Raw genomic sequence first — 14,763 nt, 5'->3', positions numbered from 1 at the left:
GTTAGCTGAAATTTGTGCAAGGCTGCTATAAACAGTTTTTCTTTGATGATTCTGGCTTGAAATTGACCCGTCGAAGCAACGCGTTTAAAAAGAAGATCTGAGTAGCTAACAATTTGGTAAACAGCATCTGATGCAAAACACAACTTTCCTCTATTTACAAAGGATGTTAATGCTATATATCGGTTCATATCCAAGCTTTGTAGCCAAAAGTTATTTATAACTATCATTCTATACCAATTAAAATTGTATGTACCTACCTATAAAGTATGACCATAATATTAAAATATAAATACTGTTAAAAATATATGTCGTTATTATTTATAGACCATGATTTTTAGTTTTTTCTATTTTGAAAAATCCTGAATTTACAAACCAGCGTGGTCACTCGACAGAAAGAGACAAATAACATGACTGACGTCATTGAATGTCATAGTTTCTTGTTTCAAGTTAATGGTCATAGTGCAATCTCCAGTGTATTAGAGGATATAAGCTTCTTGAATGAGAACTAATCTTCGATGCTATTTTCCTTACGGAGTCTATCCATTAATGTCACGACATTTAACTCATAGCAATTATTAAATTGTTCTCATGTAAATGCACCTTAAAGCATGTTTTTTATTTGTATCATTTTGCAATCCTGAATACTTTTAATATCGCTTGCCCAAGACCGGTCTGAACCGTTAAAGCGAGTATGCAATGAAGCTTGACTGAACTTACAGTTCTTGAAGTTGAAGGTATGATTTATTATACTTTAGAGCAGGAATACTTGTATATAATTCAATACATTTTGATACAGATTGGATTTATAAATAGTATAGTAGATTGTACAGTGAACAAATGATGCTTGCAATATATTTTTTGTAGTTGAGAAAAATATTTCGGGAGTAATTAATCTATACATAATATAATAAATCTGTAGAAGGGTCAATTCTGTACATTGAAAATATTGAAAAAAATATAATAAATCTGTAGAAGGGTCAATTCTGTACATTGAAAATATTGAAAAAATAAATAGCAGGGGGTGTTACTGGATCGATACCAAACCCAAATATGTGATTAAAAAATTTTTGGTCTGTCTGTCTGTCTGTCTGTCTGTCTGTCTGTCTGTCTGTCTGTCTGTCTGTCTGTCTGTCTGTATGTGAAGGCATCACGTGAAAACTAATGGTTCGATTTCGATGAAACTTTGTATAATTATACCTTATTATCCTGGGCGTAAAATAGGATACTTTTTATCCTGGAAAAATACGTAGAAAAAAAATTAAATTAATTTTTCAGTTTTATCCATAGACGTTGTTCTGTAGAACCGCGAACACACGTTGCGTATTATTATAGTCCTAGCCGTATTTGGGTCCAATAGATATTTATAAGATGTCATTGTGAGTTACTCAAAATGGAGAAATAAACCATCCACGCGAAGACCGACATCCGCGCGGACGGAGTCGCGGGCGGAAGCTAGTACCTAATAAAGTTATAAATATCTTACCTATAAAATTAGCGTTGACTTTCAATAATCCTGTAAACAGGCCGCCATTCGCATCGTCTTCCGTCAAACGATACGTCGTGTTCCACTCCGTATCTGCTATGTGCGTTTTGTCCACCCTTGCTATTATCTCGTCATTTGGTTTGAGGCCTGTACCTGAAAATGCATCTTTTGTATTAGCTTCAAGAAGAAGTCTTTCTTCACTATTATTTATATTAACATATTTTTTACACTAGTAACATTTTAAAGAATTTTTGGGAATAGAATCGATTATTATCAACATCTACCCTATTGTTTCTTCGTTTTCTTCTGTGTTTGTATTGCAAACGACGTAAATATATGATGTCATATTGCAATACAAACACTTGGAAGAATTTCGGCAATCATTATCAATATCTTCTACCCTATTTCTTAATGTTTCTTGCCAGATTTTCCTGATAGCTCTTAATTGTATCTATTTAATTGTATTGTTTCTAAATTACTGTATCGATCGGATTATTGCAATGCCAGTATAAATTGAATAAACATGTTAGCAGATTTCAGGGCAAATAATATAGCAAGAACTGACTTCTTATGTGACTTTGTATATGCTTCTTAGGTAACATTGTATATAAGAATCCAGATTAAGCTGTCTACAGCAATAGTATTAGATTTTTTGTGTGTAGCAATGCTAGATTTACATAGGTCCTCGTCGTCCTTTAATAAATACATGTCACAGCGATCATAAACACTTCCATACACAGCAAATTGACATTTAATCGTAAATTCAAACTATTTATGTCGCAAAAAGCAGATAATTTCTAGAACAAGATACGCAATTATTTCCTCTCAGTGAATACAGTCCTTATAAGAAAAGCTATTAGTTCAGGATACATCGCCCATTTTTGCAAGTGACTACTATCAAGCTAATTTTCCGTTTGTAGCTTTATTTTGATGAGACGCCCAATAATTTCGTGTACGAAAGTCTCGATTGTGGTAGCTAACAGATATACCTAACAAGGATAAAAAATTTTGATTTGATGGTTCTCAAATATTTATTACTAACTGAATTTTTTTTTGTTCAATCTCAAGATAATTACCTAAATTATTCAAAAAAATATTTGTCCTACAAAATCTATGGTTGGTTCAAAGAGTCCCCCTTTCCAAAGTGTATCGATAACGAGGTCATCATAAATGATTACTAACAAGCTGATTTTTTTGTTTTCACTTAGTTAATGTTTATATAATTCAACAGACATATTGTCCTACAAATTGCGTAATAAATATTTGAGAACCATCAAATCAAAAATTTTTATCCTTGTTATCTCTGTTAGCTACCACAATCGAGAGTTTCGTACACGAAATTATTCGGTGTCTCGTCAAAATAAAGCTACAAACGGAAAATCAGCTTGATAGTAGTCACTTGCAAAAATGGGCGATGTATCCTGAACTATATGTCAGAATAAGGTCAGAACAGCAAAGATTTTTCCCCTTATCACTTGTCATTTGATAGAAACTGACAGCTGTTCTTCTTTTCAATCTTGTCGCTTTTGCAAGGCTCATTATTCATTTACTATGTTGGTAACTAGATGGATTGGCTGAGGAAGCTGGGCAGTAGAAAGTTGAACAGCTACTATAGTGGAAATCCCAAGTAAAATAATACTAAGTTATTTTTATGAAAATAGAAACTACCTACATAAATTAAGATATTAAGAAGGTCGGTAGGTACTTTATATTTTTTGCTTTGGAAGTTAACATACACATTCTTAAAAGCTAGCTTTTTTTCGTATATTATGTAAAATATACACAGGATATAATTATCGTATCGCTTCATTCAAATATATGCGTTAACTTGCAATGCGTTTACTTAATTAAAGAATTATTTACTTGCATTTTTTATTTACTTCTTCTGTAGTGGAATGTTCTGAACGTATTAGGAAACTTATTCCGTTCCGTTTTTTTTTGTGTTGAGATGTAAAAAAAAATGATTAGGAGGTACATATAATCAGATGCAACGGCCATAGGGGACACATTGTGGGTGTTTCTTGTATTAAATATAATATTTTACCTACTAACCAGATAAATTAACAATTAACATGCACGAAGAAATTATCTCCAATATTCAGCTCGACTTCTTTAGGGTCGAACGACGCTATGAGTTTGGGTACGGATTGGAACAGTACCCATAGCGGACCCAACGCTACAGATACGACATGAACATATGCAACGGCCATAGGGGACACATTGTGGGTGTTTCTTATATTAAATATAATATTTTACTAACCTGATACATTGACATGCACGAAGTAGTTATCTCCCATGTTTAGCTCGATTTCCTTAGGATTGAACGATGCTATGAGGTTGGGTACGGATTGGCACAGTACCCATAGCGGACCCAGCGCTAGCAAGTACAATATAATGAGATGTAACGGCCATAGAGGACACATTCTGGACGTGAGCACTGTGGACAAAATAATAAATAAATAAATAATAAATATTTCAGGGCATTTTCACACACGGCACGATCTGATCCCATACTAAGCTTTCGCTTGTGTTATTAGGTACTTTACTTTATAGCAGAAAATGAGAGGCATACGACTACACTTTTACGTAGGAAGTTTGATATTCCTAAAAATGCCAAAGCTGTTTTATTACCTACATCGTTTTTCGGAATATTATAGAATAATAAAAAAAATATTATTTTATTTTCAATGTTTGTAGTTAATACACATAAATAATTCATCTAAATTCTTAACGTGACATACAAACAAACAAAACGCTTCTAATATTAGGTATAAATTAATATTCAATGCAAAATATATTATAAAATATGATTCAATTAATTTATTTTTTTCCTTGAAGGTTAATTATTATTATACTAGTAATTATAATCATAGCATACAAAGGATATGATATATGTACCTACAAATTTGAGGTATATATTATGAACTAGCTGTGCCCGCGACTTCGTCCGCGTGGAATAGTGACTGCATAGTAGTTGCTAATTAACTTAATTATTGAGTAAACACGTACCTACTACCATAAATAATTAAAAGAACTGATAGTAAAATTTATTACCGAACTGTGCTAAAAAATAAAAAAAATAAATGCCTTATTAATTTTCTATGTATTTCTTTTACATTATGTCATATTATTTTTAAGCACCAGGGGGGAGGCGAGCCAGTGGCGTGCCTAGGGTGTAAGGACTGGGCAAGCCCAAATTTTTCGAAGTGTTTGCTGGGTACCCTTTTCTTGAATTAGATATACACTGTGTTACTAAGTAGATACCTATGTTCGTTATAAAACTTATAAAAAATGTGAACATACCGAATGAAATCTTCTAAATCTTCACGCGCGCCCGCAAACAGTTGAGTCAAACGTTTACCATTACAATCATATTAAAATCTATATCTATAAATTATAATCTGTATGACATTATATTAAATAATTGTACAGATCATTTATATTCTAATTCAAAACGCCGATCTTTCTGAAGGAAATATTTTATAACATCAGAATAGAAGTAGGTACGTATGTGATTGTTTTAATTCAATTAACAGCTTTCTCAATGACAGTCATTGTTAATTCAGAAAGGCGTTCTTGGCCTTGTGTATTTCTTAAATACGTACCTACCTACCTATGAATTCGATTTAACGCTGAGAAAGCACGCTCCCGTGGAAGAACAACTAGCAAGAATCGTAAATACCAAAATATGTGCAAGTTTCATCAGAAGGCTTCTTCTAACCAATTCTCATTCATGAAATCGATTAATTCGTAAACATTACAATTAAAATTTGGTTTATGTTACTTACTGCACAAATCGGGAGTTGGTTTTGATGCAGAAATTTATCGTTGTTTTACAGTAAAGTTTAATGATTTTACCTTTCCCCGCTGAGCACAAAGCAAACCATCACAATTTACAATACAATCTGTGTCGCGACACTTATTTTATCACAAAATTCGAAAAACTTAACCTAAAATCTAAATTACACCGGTATAATCACGCGCTAAACTATACTAACAATAATATTCACGACGTTCGTTCGCACGACGCGCAATCGTAACTATCTTCACACTGTTAAAGCCCGGCTTTGTTGGCTATACAAATTGCTATAGAATTCTATAGATAGGTATGTAGCTACTTCAACGAAATTTCATACGTTAGAAGAGATAAGCGCAAAGCCCGGTAAAAGCCCACGAGTGCAAGCGAGAGAACTATATGTCACTCAAGAAGGACACCGCACTGTTTATACAAAGTACGACCTTATTTAGATAGCAAGAAGGATGAAATTAAAAAGTTTGACTCGAATTCGACATTGTTTGTTGGTGAGTTTTCATTGAATTTCGGAGCAAATTTTGAATTGCTCGTTTCGCGCGAATATTCAAAAGTGAATTTGGGTATTTTCCTGTCTCGTAGCGAATTCCTTAGGCAAGCCGGGCTTTTCGGCTTGTATGAACGTACCGCCACTGAGGCGAGCAAATTTCTTTCTTCCTTGTATGGATGTTATTAACAATGTATCGTGCAGCAACTGATCAGCTTAATCGATACTCAGTTCTTATCAAATCCAGCACCAAATCCAAATCAGATCTTTCCTGTCTCACGTCTGTAGTAACTAAACCGTTTAGACCGTGCAATAAAAATTAAATAAAAAAAAACCCAACGCAACGAAGAAAAGTGCATAGAAAAAGGAATAAATAATTTCACAAACTTCCCGACGATCTTTAAAAATAAATACCATTTTAAATATTTATAAAAAAAAAACAAAGTCGTCGGGGCTGTAAATATCATATATGCCTCTATAAATATTTTTTTTTAGAATGGTAATTAATTTTTAAGATCGTCGGGAAGTTTGAAAAATGATTTATTCCTTTATCTTCGTTGCTTTGGGATTTTTTTTTAATTTTTAAATTTTTAAACTTCTGTTTCTTATTTTCATGTAATATTTTCAAGTGAGCGAGACCGAACTATCAAATGTACCTCCATATTACATTCCTACATCATATTGATTTGGGCCGTAACCGTGCCCAAATTGTAATGGACCACAGTGGCAAAAGAAGTGGTACATTTAGGAAAAAAAAATTCCAAGGGCCAGGCCTATGTGGCTTTGAGTAGAGTTCAAAATTTCCAGGGTGTGGCTATCCTCTCGCTCCCATATCTCCTCTTCTTTCACAGATTTTTAACCCTTTCCTTTCCACCCCTAGTAAATGGCAGAACCGATTTTGATGTAAACCATATCTATACGTAATTGTACCTATATGTACATTGTACACGTCATATCCTGTCGTTTGATGCTCCATTCGGTTTATTTATACCCACTGTCGCCCCTAAAGTGCCCTAAATGTAATAAACGGATGAACCGATTTCGATAAAATATGACTAATTGTAATTCACACTTTGCCCTTTCATATGCCCCGCTTGAGTATATTATTTGACCACATTCGATTATTGTTCATTTCCACTTTTACCGCTGTAATCTAATAAATGGATTAACCGAATTGGATAAAAATATAACTAACTGTACTTCACCCGTTATGCACTTTCATATTTGACAATATTTGTTTTTTTCATTCCCACTTTTACCCATATATAGGTATAATAAATGGATGAACCGATTTTGATTAAATATGTCTAATTATACTTTACACGTCATGCCCTTTCATTTGATATGTCACTTGAGTATATTTGACAAAATTCATTTTTTTATTACCACTTTTATACCTATATCAAATAAATGGATGAACCGATTTTGATAAAATTTGACTTATTGTTACTTTCATTTGGTCGTTCACTTTCATTTCACTTTTACCCCTATATACCTAGATATAATAAATGGATGAACCTATTTTGATAACTACACTTTATCTAAGAACCAGCGTCTGAAAATATGCTGCCTAACAAAAAAAACCGCATCAAATTCGGATTACCTGTTAGCGAGCTACGGTAGCACAAACATGTATTATACACATATAGTTGTCAAACACTCATCACCCATCTTTTTGCGTCGGGAGTTAAAAATATAATACGACAATCGACATAATTTAAAGGACATTTTATGTATAAAATTTACCTAGAAAAAACATAATTCTAATTTGACCCCTTCCCCCCTACTACTTCAGCTTACCCCTCTCCCCCCCACCCTTGGGGACTTTCGATATGATCACCTGGACATTTATAGGAATAACTGTAACAGATAACTTATATCGTACACTGTACAGTGTACAATAAATAGAATGCCTTAGCAAATGTTCGCCGTGAATACTTAAATGGTTATAACTTTTTTGTTTACGAACCGATTGACATGAAATAAACACTAAATGTTAAATGAAGATTACTCCAATATATTAGTGAAAACCGCATCTAAATCGGATAAGCCGTTTCTGAGATTAGCGTGCACGAACATACAGACAAACAGACAAACAGACAAACAGACAAACAGACAAAAATTTTTTTAACTACAGTTTTGGGTTTGGGATCGATTTAGTAATAACACCTGCTAATTTTTTTTTCCATATTTTCATTGTACAGACACCGCTTTTCTAGAATTTTATTATATGTATTGATTATGATATATACCTCAAATTTGTAGGTACATATTGTAAAAATTAAAAAATTCAATATAAATATAAAATAACAGTAGGTATAGACAGCAAGCAATTATCTTATTTAATACTAGCTTCCGCCCGCGACTCCGTCCGCGCGGATGTCGGTCTTCGCGTGGATGGTTTATTTCTCCATTGAATAACTCTAACAAAGACATCTTATAAATATCTATTGAACCCAAATACGGCTAGGCCTATAATAATACGCAACGTGTGTTCGCGGTTCTGCAGAACAACGTCTATGGATGAAACTGAAAAATTAAGATTAATTTTTTTTCTACGTATTTTTCCAGGATAAAAAGTATCCTATTTTACACCCAGGATACTAAGGTATAATTATACCAAGTTTCATCGAAATCGAACCGTTAGTTTTCACGTGATGTCTTCACATACAGACAGAGACAGACAGACAGACAGAAAAAAAAATTAATCACATATTTGGGTTTGGTATCGATCCAGTAACACCCCCTGCTATTTATTTTTTCAATATTTTCAATGTACAGAATTGACCCTTCTACAGATTTATTATAGGTACATGTATATAGAAAAGCTTATCTGCTATGGAGAACTTTAATGTCTATGATGAAGAGCTCTCCATAGATAAAATTGTTATATTTAAATTACAATGATAACACTGGTTTTTGCATAGTTATTTATAAAACTTAACTAGACAGGTGGTGATAATGTATCATATACGTAATATGTATAATCGTATATATGTATAAATAGAACAATAAAACCTTATTAAACATTATACTAATTAAATTTAATAAATATGTGCCTATAAACAAAGTCTTCTAATACGTAATAAGTAATAACTAATAATAATTATAGGCTTTGAATTGTCGTCGATACATAAAAGTAAGTTAATAAACTTAATGAGCTTTGTAAAATATTGGTGAAAAATTTTTTAAAGTCCTTTGGGCGCACATATTACGTTAAGTGTTGAAATATATTTGAAAAAGATATTCAATATAAAATATAAAATATATTCAAGCAATTCAAGTGTTTAAAAATTGAATTAAAAAAAAAAAAAAAAAATAATTAAACTATGAATTAATAACTCCAAAGTGGTTTCAATAAAATAATAAATGCTTCGTAAGAATCGAACAGGACATATCCTTAAAAAACAGTAGGTAATTCAATCACTCACAAAAATAAATTAGATTACCAACAATACGTACTTGCAAAAAAAATCCTATAAAAACATGCACAGATCCCTTCACAAAACAAAATTCACTTTTACACTATTTAACACCGCTATACACACTCGTATATTAAATTAATTAATTTATTATATAAAAGAGCCGGCAGCCATATATACTGTTTCGCGAACCGACCGCAAATGCGAGAAAATTTGCTAATATACCCTTGAGGAGGGTCCCCCTCTCTACATCGAATGAACCTTATTCCAAGTCAATAAGGCTGATAATAGCTACATCCACATCTCTCTATCTAAAAGTTATTGATAACAAGAGACAATTGTTATAATTAATTACGGATGAAATGAGAATAATATCGTTTATTGTGTGATAACGCGTCTTTTATTGTGACCACTGTGACTTATGTTTTACAACTATTGATACGAAACGATTAGGTACATGACCATTTATTTTGATTTTTAATATCATAAAAAGATTATATTCCTTATTTGGAAATGTATATTATGGGCTATGTGCATTTTAAAATGATTTTTTGATATAGCTATTGGATGGTTCATCAATTCGATTATGTCATATTCATATACATATAGTATCTTCATAGTATTATATTTCTTACACATCATATGGAATTAAGTAAATAGAACATTCCTTTCTCGCTCCTTTATACATTATATTGTATGTTTGTAGGTAATAATCTACCATTCATTAGATAGGTATAAACTTAATTGGTTATAGCTTGGCAATATTATACAAATGAGAAATATAAATAGCTTTTGTATATAAATATATTATGTAGATATATTATCATATACCATTCGCCGACAAAGCTTTGTTTATACATAGTCTCAAACATGATTAAACTCTCCATATAATTTTAGCGAGTGATAATACGTCATATTGCAAATAATATGAAGTATTTTTATTTAAAACAAAATTAAATATTTGTTAATTACGTGTTCAATAACCTACAGTATTTTTGTGATGTGATATTGAAAAATGTACGTCCTCGTATGTACTGGTACTTATATCGTGGAATATTGCTTTTATTCATACTATCACGTTTATCCCACTACTATTGTGAAGTAGGTTTATTTGAACGCACTTAATCAGAAACTACTGGCACCGAATGTAAAATTATTTTTTTCATCACGATACAACCAATACGAGTAGAACATCAAGGAAAAATAATTTAAAAAATACGAAATATTTTTGATTGAGTTTTTTAGAACAAAATTGTTAGAGTTAGATTTATAAATAAATTTCACATTTAATAGAATAATGTGATCATTAATTTATAATTTCAATATAAAATAATAATATAAATGTATCATTTTAAATACTAGCTTTCCGCCCGCGGCTTCGCCCGCGTTTTCAAAGAAAAATCGACATAGTTCCCGTTCCCAAGGGATTTCCGGGATAAAACCTATCCTATCTCTCAAGTTGGATCGAACTGCACATGGTGTGCGAATTTTATTACAATCGGTTAAGTGGTTTAGGAGTCCATTGAGGACAAACATTGTGACACGAGATTTATATACATATATTAAGATAGATATATACCTATCGTATTTATCATTTAAATACCGTAGGTACTTATGACTCGTGGCATTTACAAATTTAATGCACTTATAAAATATTAATTCGCATTTATATTTCAAACCAAAAATCATTTTGCTAAAAGAAAAATTATGTTCGTCCCTCCGTTTTGAACGAGATTTGAATATTAATAATATTAGCGACCATTTTAAAAGTTTCTTAGCGTATATATCTAAATAGCAAAGCCATTGCTACATATAAATAAATCTAACTACGCTAAATATGCGGAACTACTGGTTTGATTTGTATTTTTTTTTTGTCTTGAATTAAGGATAGTGCATTTATCGAGGAATATAAAGCTGCTGACGCCGTGATCAAAAGGACGCAACAGATAAATATGACAAAGAAGAAAAAAATTTAAGTATATAGATGACAAAAAATTGCATACTTAATTCGCTTCGTGCATGTCTAAATCTGTACATGAATTCAAAACTGACATCCATATTGCAGGTGCAAAAAATAGTTTGTATAAGCATTGAGTTGTAACTTGTAAGTCACTTAGTTACAGCCGTGCTATTATTAGTAATATAATAAATGATTATAAAATTACTGATGAATGTATATTTATGCAATTATTGTTTTATAATGTCGCATTTATAGACGCCGTAAATGCTCGTGTTTCAATTAATATACAAATACCACATATTGTGACATTTTACGGTTATAAAATGCAATTGTAGCTTATAGAATTTAAAGTGTGGTATATACGATAAAGTGAACTACATTATACAGTATACATTATATACTAACATTGTTGCTGTTCTATTACTTCCCTGGAATCTGCATGACATAGGTATGTTATGTATACCAAGATTATTGGGATATAAAAAAATAGATCGAAGATGGAAATAAAAAAAATATCTTTTAAGCTTTCTAAACTCGCATATTATCATTTTCTTTCGAGTTCCGACTAACTAAAATTTCTTGGAGACAGTTTTTTACTCGACAGTGCAAAACCAGCTTTACTATAAAGTATAAACCCTCGGACTAAAATACCTAGGCAATTAAATAGCCCCGGTTGGCCTGGTTTAAGTTGCGACTTTTTTATCGTTATTGTTAATTTATACAGTTTATATCTGACCATTATTATACCGTTATTATTAAATAATATTTTTGTAAGAATAAAATAACCTCTTTCGTTTTGAAATAACTCATAATCTATTTATTATTTTATTAGAAGGCTATCCATACATTAATTAAATAATACAACATATTAATTAAGTATCTACGCAGAATGGATTTAACAAAATATTCTGAAATAAAGCCATTCGACTGGTTATTCAGACTTATCATGATAACTGCATGCAGTTGCCACACAACTTTGCTGTTTTATTATTTATTATGTTTTAAAATTGACTGGTTTTAACCCGTGAGCTTTATACAAGGCATTCACGATAAACTGACATCCTGCAAGTCAGCATTTTTATATGACGGCTGATAATATTAGAATTGAAAGTAATCTCGTTTAGAAGGAAACCGTCCTTCAGTTAAAGTACGTGCGAACGAAAAAAACAGTCCCGAGATATGTGTACTTTATTTCTCTGAACAAAATGATATCTGATTAGAATTATTATAAAAATAACTGATTGATTTTTTATATATCTTAGTCATTTTTAAGAGTAGGTACCTACATATTTAAATGCAAAAACCTCTTCACTCGCCTACCAATTTGACTAATGACAAAAAAAATCAACTAGATACACTACATATTATATTGCACATAAATTATTCAAATTACATATTAATATGTAGGTAGGTACTAATTTTTATTAAGTTTTTTTGTCTTATAAAAAAAATGCATAATACATATAATACGGAAACGAATACAAAAATTAATATTGTTACTAGTTTTTTGTATGCCCATGAGTAGGTAGTGTTCTGTTATTGTAACTTTAATGTATTCGTTCCTGCACTTTGTTTTCAGTGTTAGTGTTCTTTAGTCATAAGAACTTGTCCTTTTTTCTGAAACTTGACTTGAAGATTTACCGCAAATACATATAAATACCCACACTTACCTATACATACCTATTTCGTTTAGTCATTCATTGAAAAAAGCCCAGTCAATGTCACTCTTCAAGTTTAATTATTATACTCAAACTCATCAGTAGTTACTACCATTCGTGCGTGCAAATATTTGTAATAGAGTCGTAAAGCCTAAGGCTTTGTTACATAATGTTCATATCTATTAGGAACTAGCGCCATCTTTTATCCGTTTGCGTACACTACACTAATTAAAGAGTAAACAGTAAACACATTAGCGGGAAGTTATCATCATTTATTTGGATGAAGGTCGGTATATTTACACTTTTTATCAATATATAAGAAGGTTGTAGTTTTTTCATAACCTTTAGAGATTTCATACACGTATCGCAGTACATAAATATATAGACCGTATAGTTACTCATATTACAAAGTAGATTTTTCGAATGTATCATCGTAATACTACTACCTAGTACAGTATTATATTATCTGTGGTAATCCGTAATACTATTATGTACAGTGGAACGAAAGTGAGAGTTAGATTGAGAAGGTCGAATATCGTCCACCGGATTGTTCTAGTTCATAATCACAAAATAGTTACATAACTATACGAAGGTAGGTATACCATACGGAGGATCTTATAAGTTTAAACCATAGATCACAGAAACTAAAGGTTTAAACACATACCTACCGTAGAGTCAACTGATTCTGTGATAATGTTGGGAATGTAACATTTAGAACAAAGACATGACAAGGCACAAAAGTTGATGCTGTACAGAGTACAGACTACATACATAAGAAGATGTCCTTTACATAACTAATTATTACAAACAAATCATGACTATTCGTTTCGGTACATACAAAATATGTAATATTATAATAATAATTAAGTCACGTTAAATTTATTTATAACAAATATGTTTAAAGATAAATACTTGAGTGAAAATTGCACAATCATTCAGGTTACTTTATTTTTTAAGTAAACAAAAAGTGCATTGACTATAAACATTCGTAATTAATATTCACATAATAATACTCAATTTTTATTCTTGATAACATGCGACTGTGAATCATGAATTACCAACAATGTTAATGAAATAAAATAAAGGTAAGTAGACCGTACGTAATTTAACTTACCTGCGTTTTAATATCAAAAAATCCTTTCAACCAACGAACTTACAAACAAGCCAATATAATATAATCACTATCACTTCACTTTTAACTTGTAACGGAATAAAAAATTTCCTGCAAAACCGTTCACTTCGTTGCAGTATACAATAACTAATAGTAAAAACCCTAAACAACTCGATTATTTGAATTGTATTGACGCATTTGATTACGTATTCAGCGAACAAGGTAAATTATTTAATGAATTTAATTTATTCGTGAATCTACATTACAATAATAATCGTATACGATTTTTCTAGAGGGATATATCACGCGAAATACTGAAGAGGAACATCGATATTTGGGATTAGTAAATTGACTTTTTTACGGTACGTACATTTTATACTATCATAATATTACTAAAACTAAATTCCCGCCGCGTCTGTCTGTATGTTCGGGATGAACCTAAATACTACCGTGGTTCTCGACGAAGACTTTTTTTTGTAAATTTTCGACTACTTGTGGACTTTAACTTCTGTTAACTTTCCTACACAGAGCCAAAATAAAGAGGCTACAGATCCCTATGAGAAATAAATTTATCGATAAATACTTAACAGCTAAACCACTAAGCCGGATCGTACATATTAACTTTCGTATATCAATGAAGAATGAAGATTAACTAGCCTTATAACTTATAAGGTTTCTAGTGCGGTCAACTATTATTTCTGAACCTCAGTTAAGCGTGAAGGTTATACGGGTTCATTATTAAATACCAGCTTTAAACGGTTTTTAAATGTTAGCGATAAGACCGAAGTTTAGTTGAATATTAGATTCAGAACAACATAGTAAAAAAATAAA

At 31.4% G+C, this 14,763-nt stretch overlaps 1 protein-coding gene across 6 annotated transcripts in view; it reads right to left on the bottom strand.

Annotated features, from left to right (window-relative positions):
- Positions 1–14,763, bottom strand: part of LOC123702927 (sodium/bile acid cotransporter-like) — a 49,060-nt gene that overhangs the window by 23,505 nt on the left and 10,792 nt on the right. For 3 of the 6 annotated variants that reach the window (XM_045650778.1, XM_045650779.1, XM_045650783.1), the window contains exons 1-3: positions 9,244–9,418; positions 3,744–3,920; positions 1,484–1,636 (exon numbers count right to left, since the gene is read on the bottom strand). In XM_045650778.1, the coding sequence (XP_045506734.1) occupies positions 1,484–1,636; positions 3,744–3,920; position 9,244 (331 nt within the window). In that variant the 5' untranslated portion in view covers positions 9,245–9,418. Of the gene's footprint in view, positions 1–1,483; positions 1,637–3,743; positions 3,921–9,243; positions 9,419–13,935; positions 14,073–14,763 lie in introns of those variants that run through there. The other 3 variants (XM_045650780.1, XM_045650781.1, XM_045650782.1) reach the window with 2 other exon arrangements.

This window comes from Colias croceus, chromosome 24, assembly GCF_905220415.1.
Source record: "Colias croceus chromosome 24, ilColCroc2.1".
NCBI classification, from domain to species: domain Eukaryota; kingdom Metazoa; phylum Arthropoda; class Insecta; order Lepidoptera; family Pieridae; genus Colias; species Colias croceus.
Note: the sequence above shows the minus strand (reverse complement) of the source record. Positions and strands in the feature narration are given on the sequence as shown.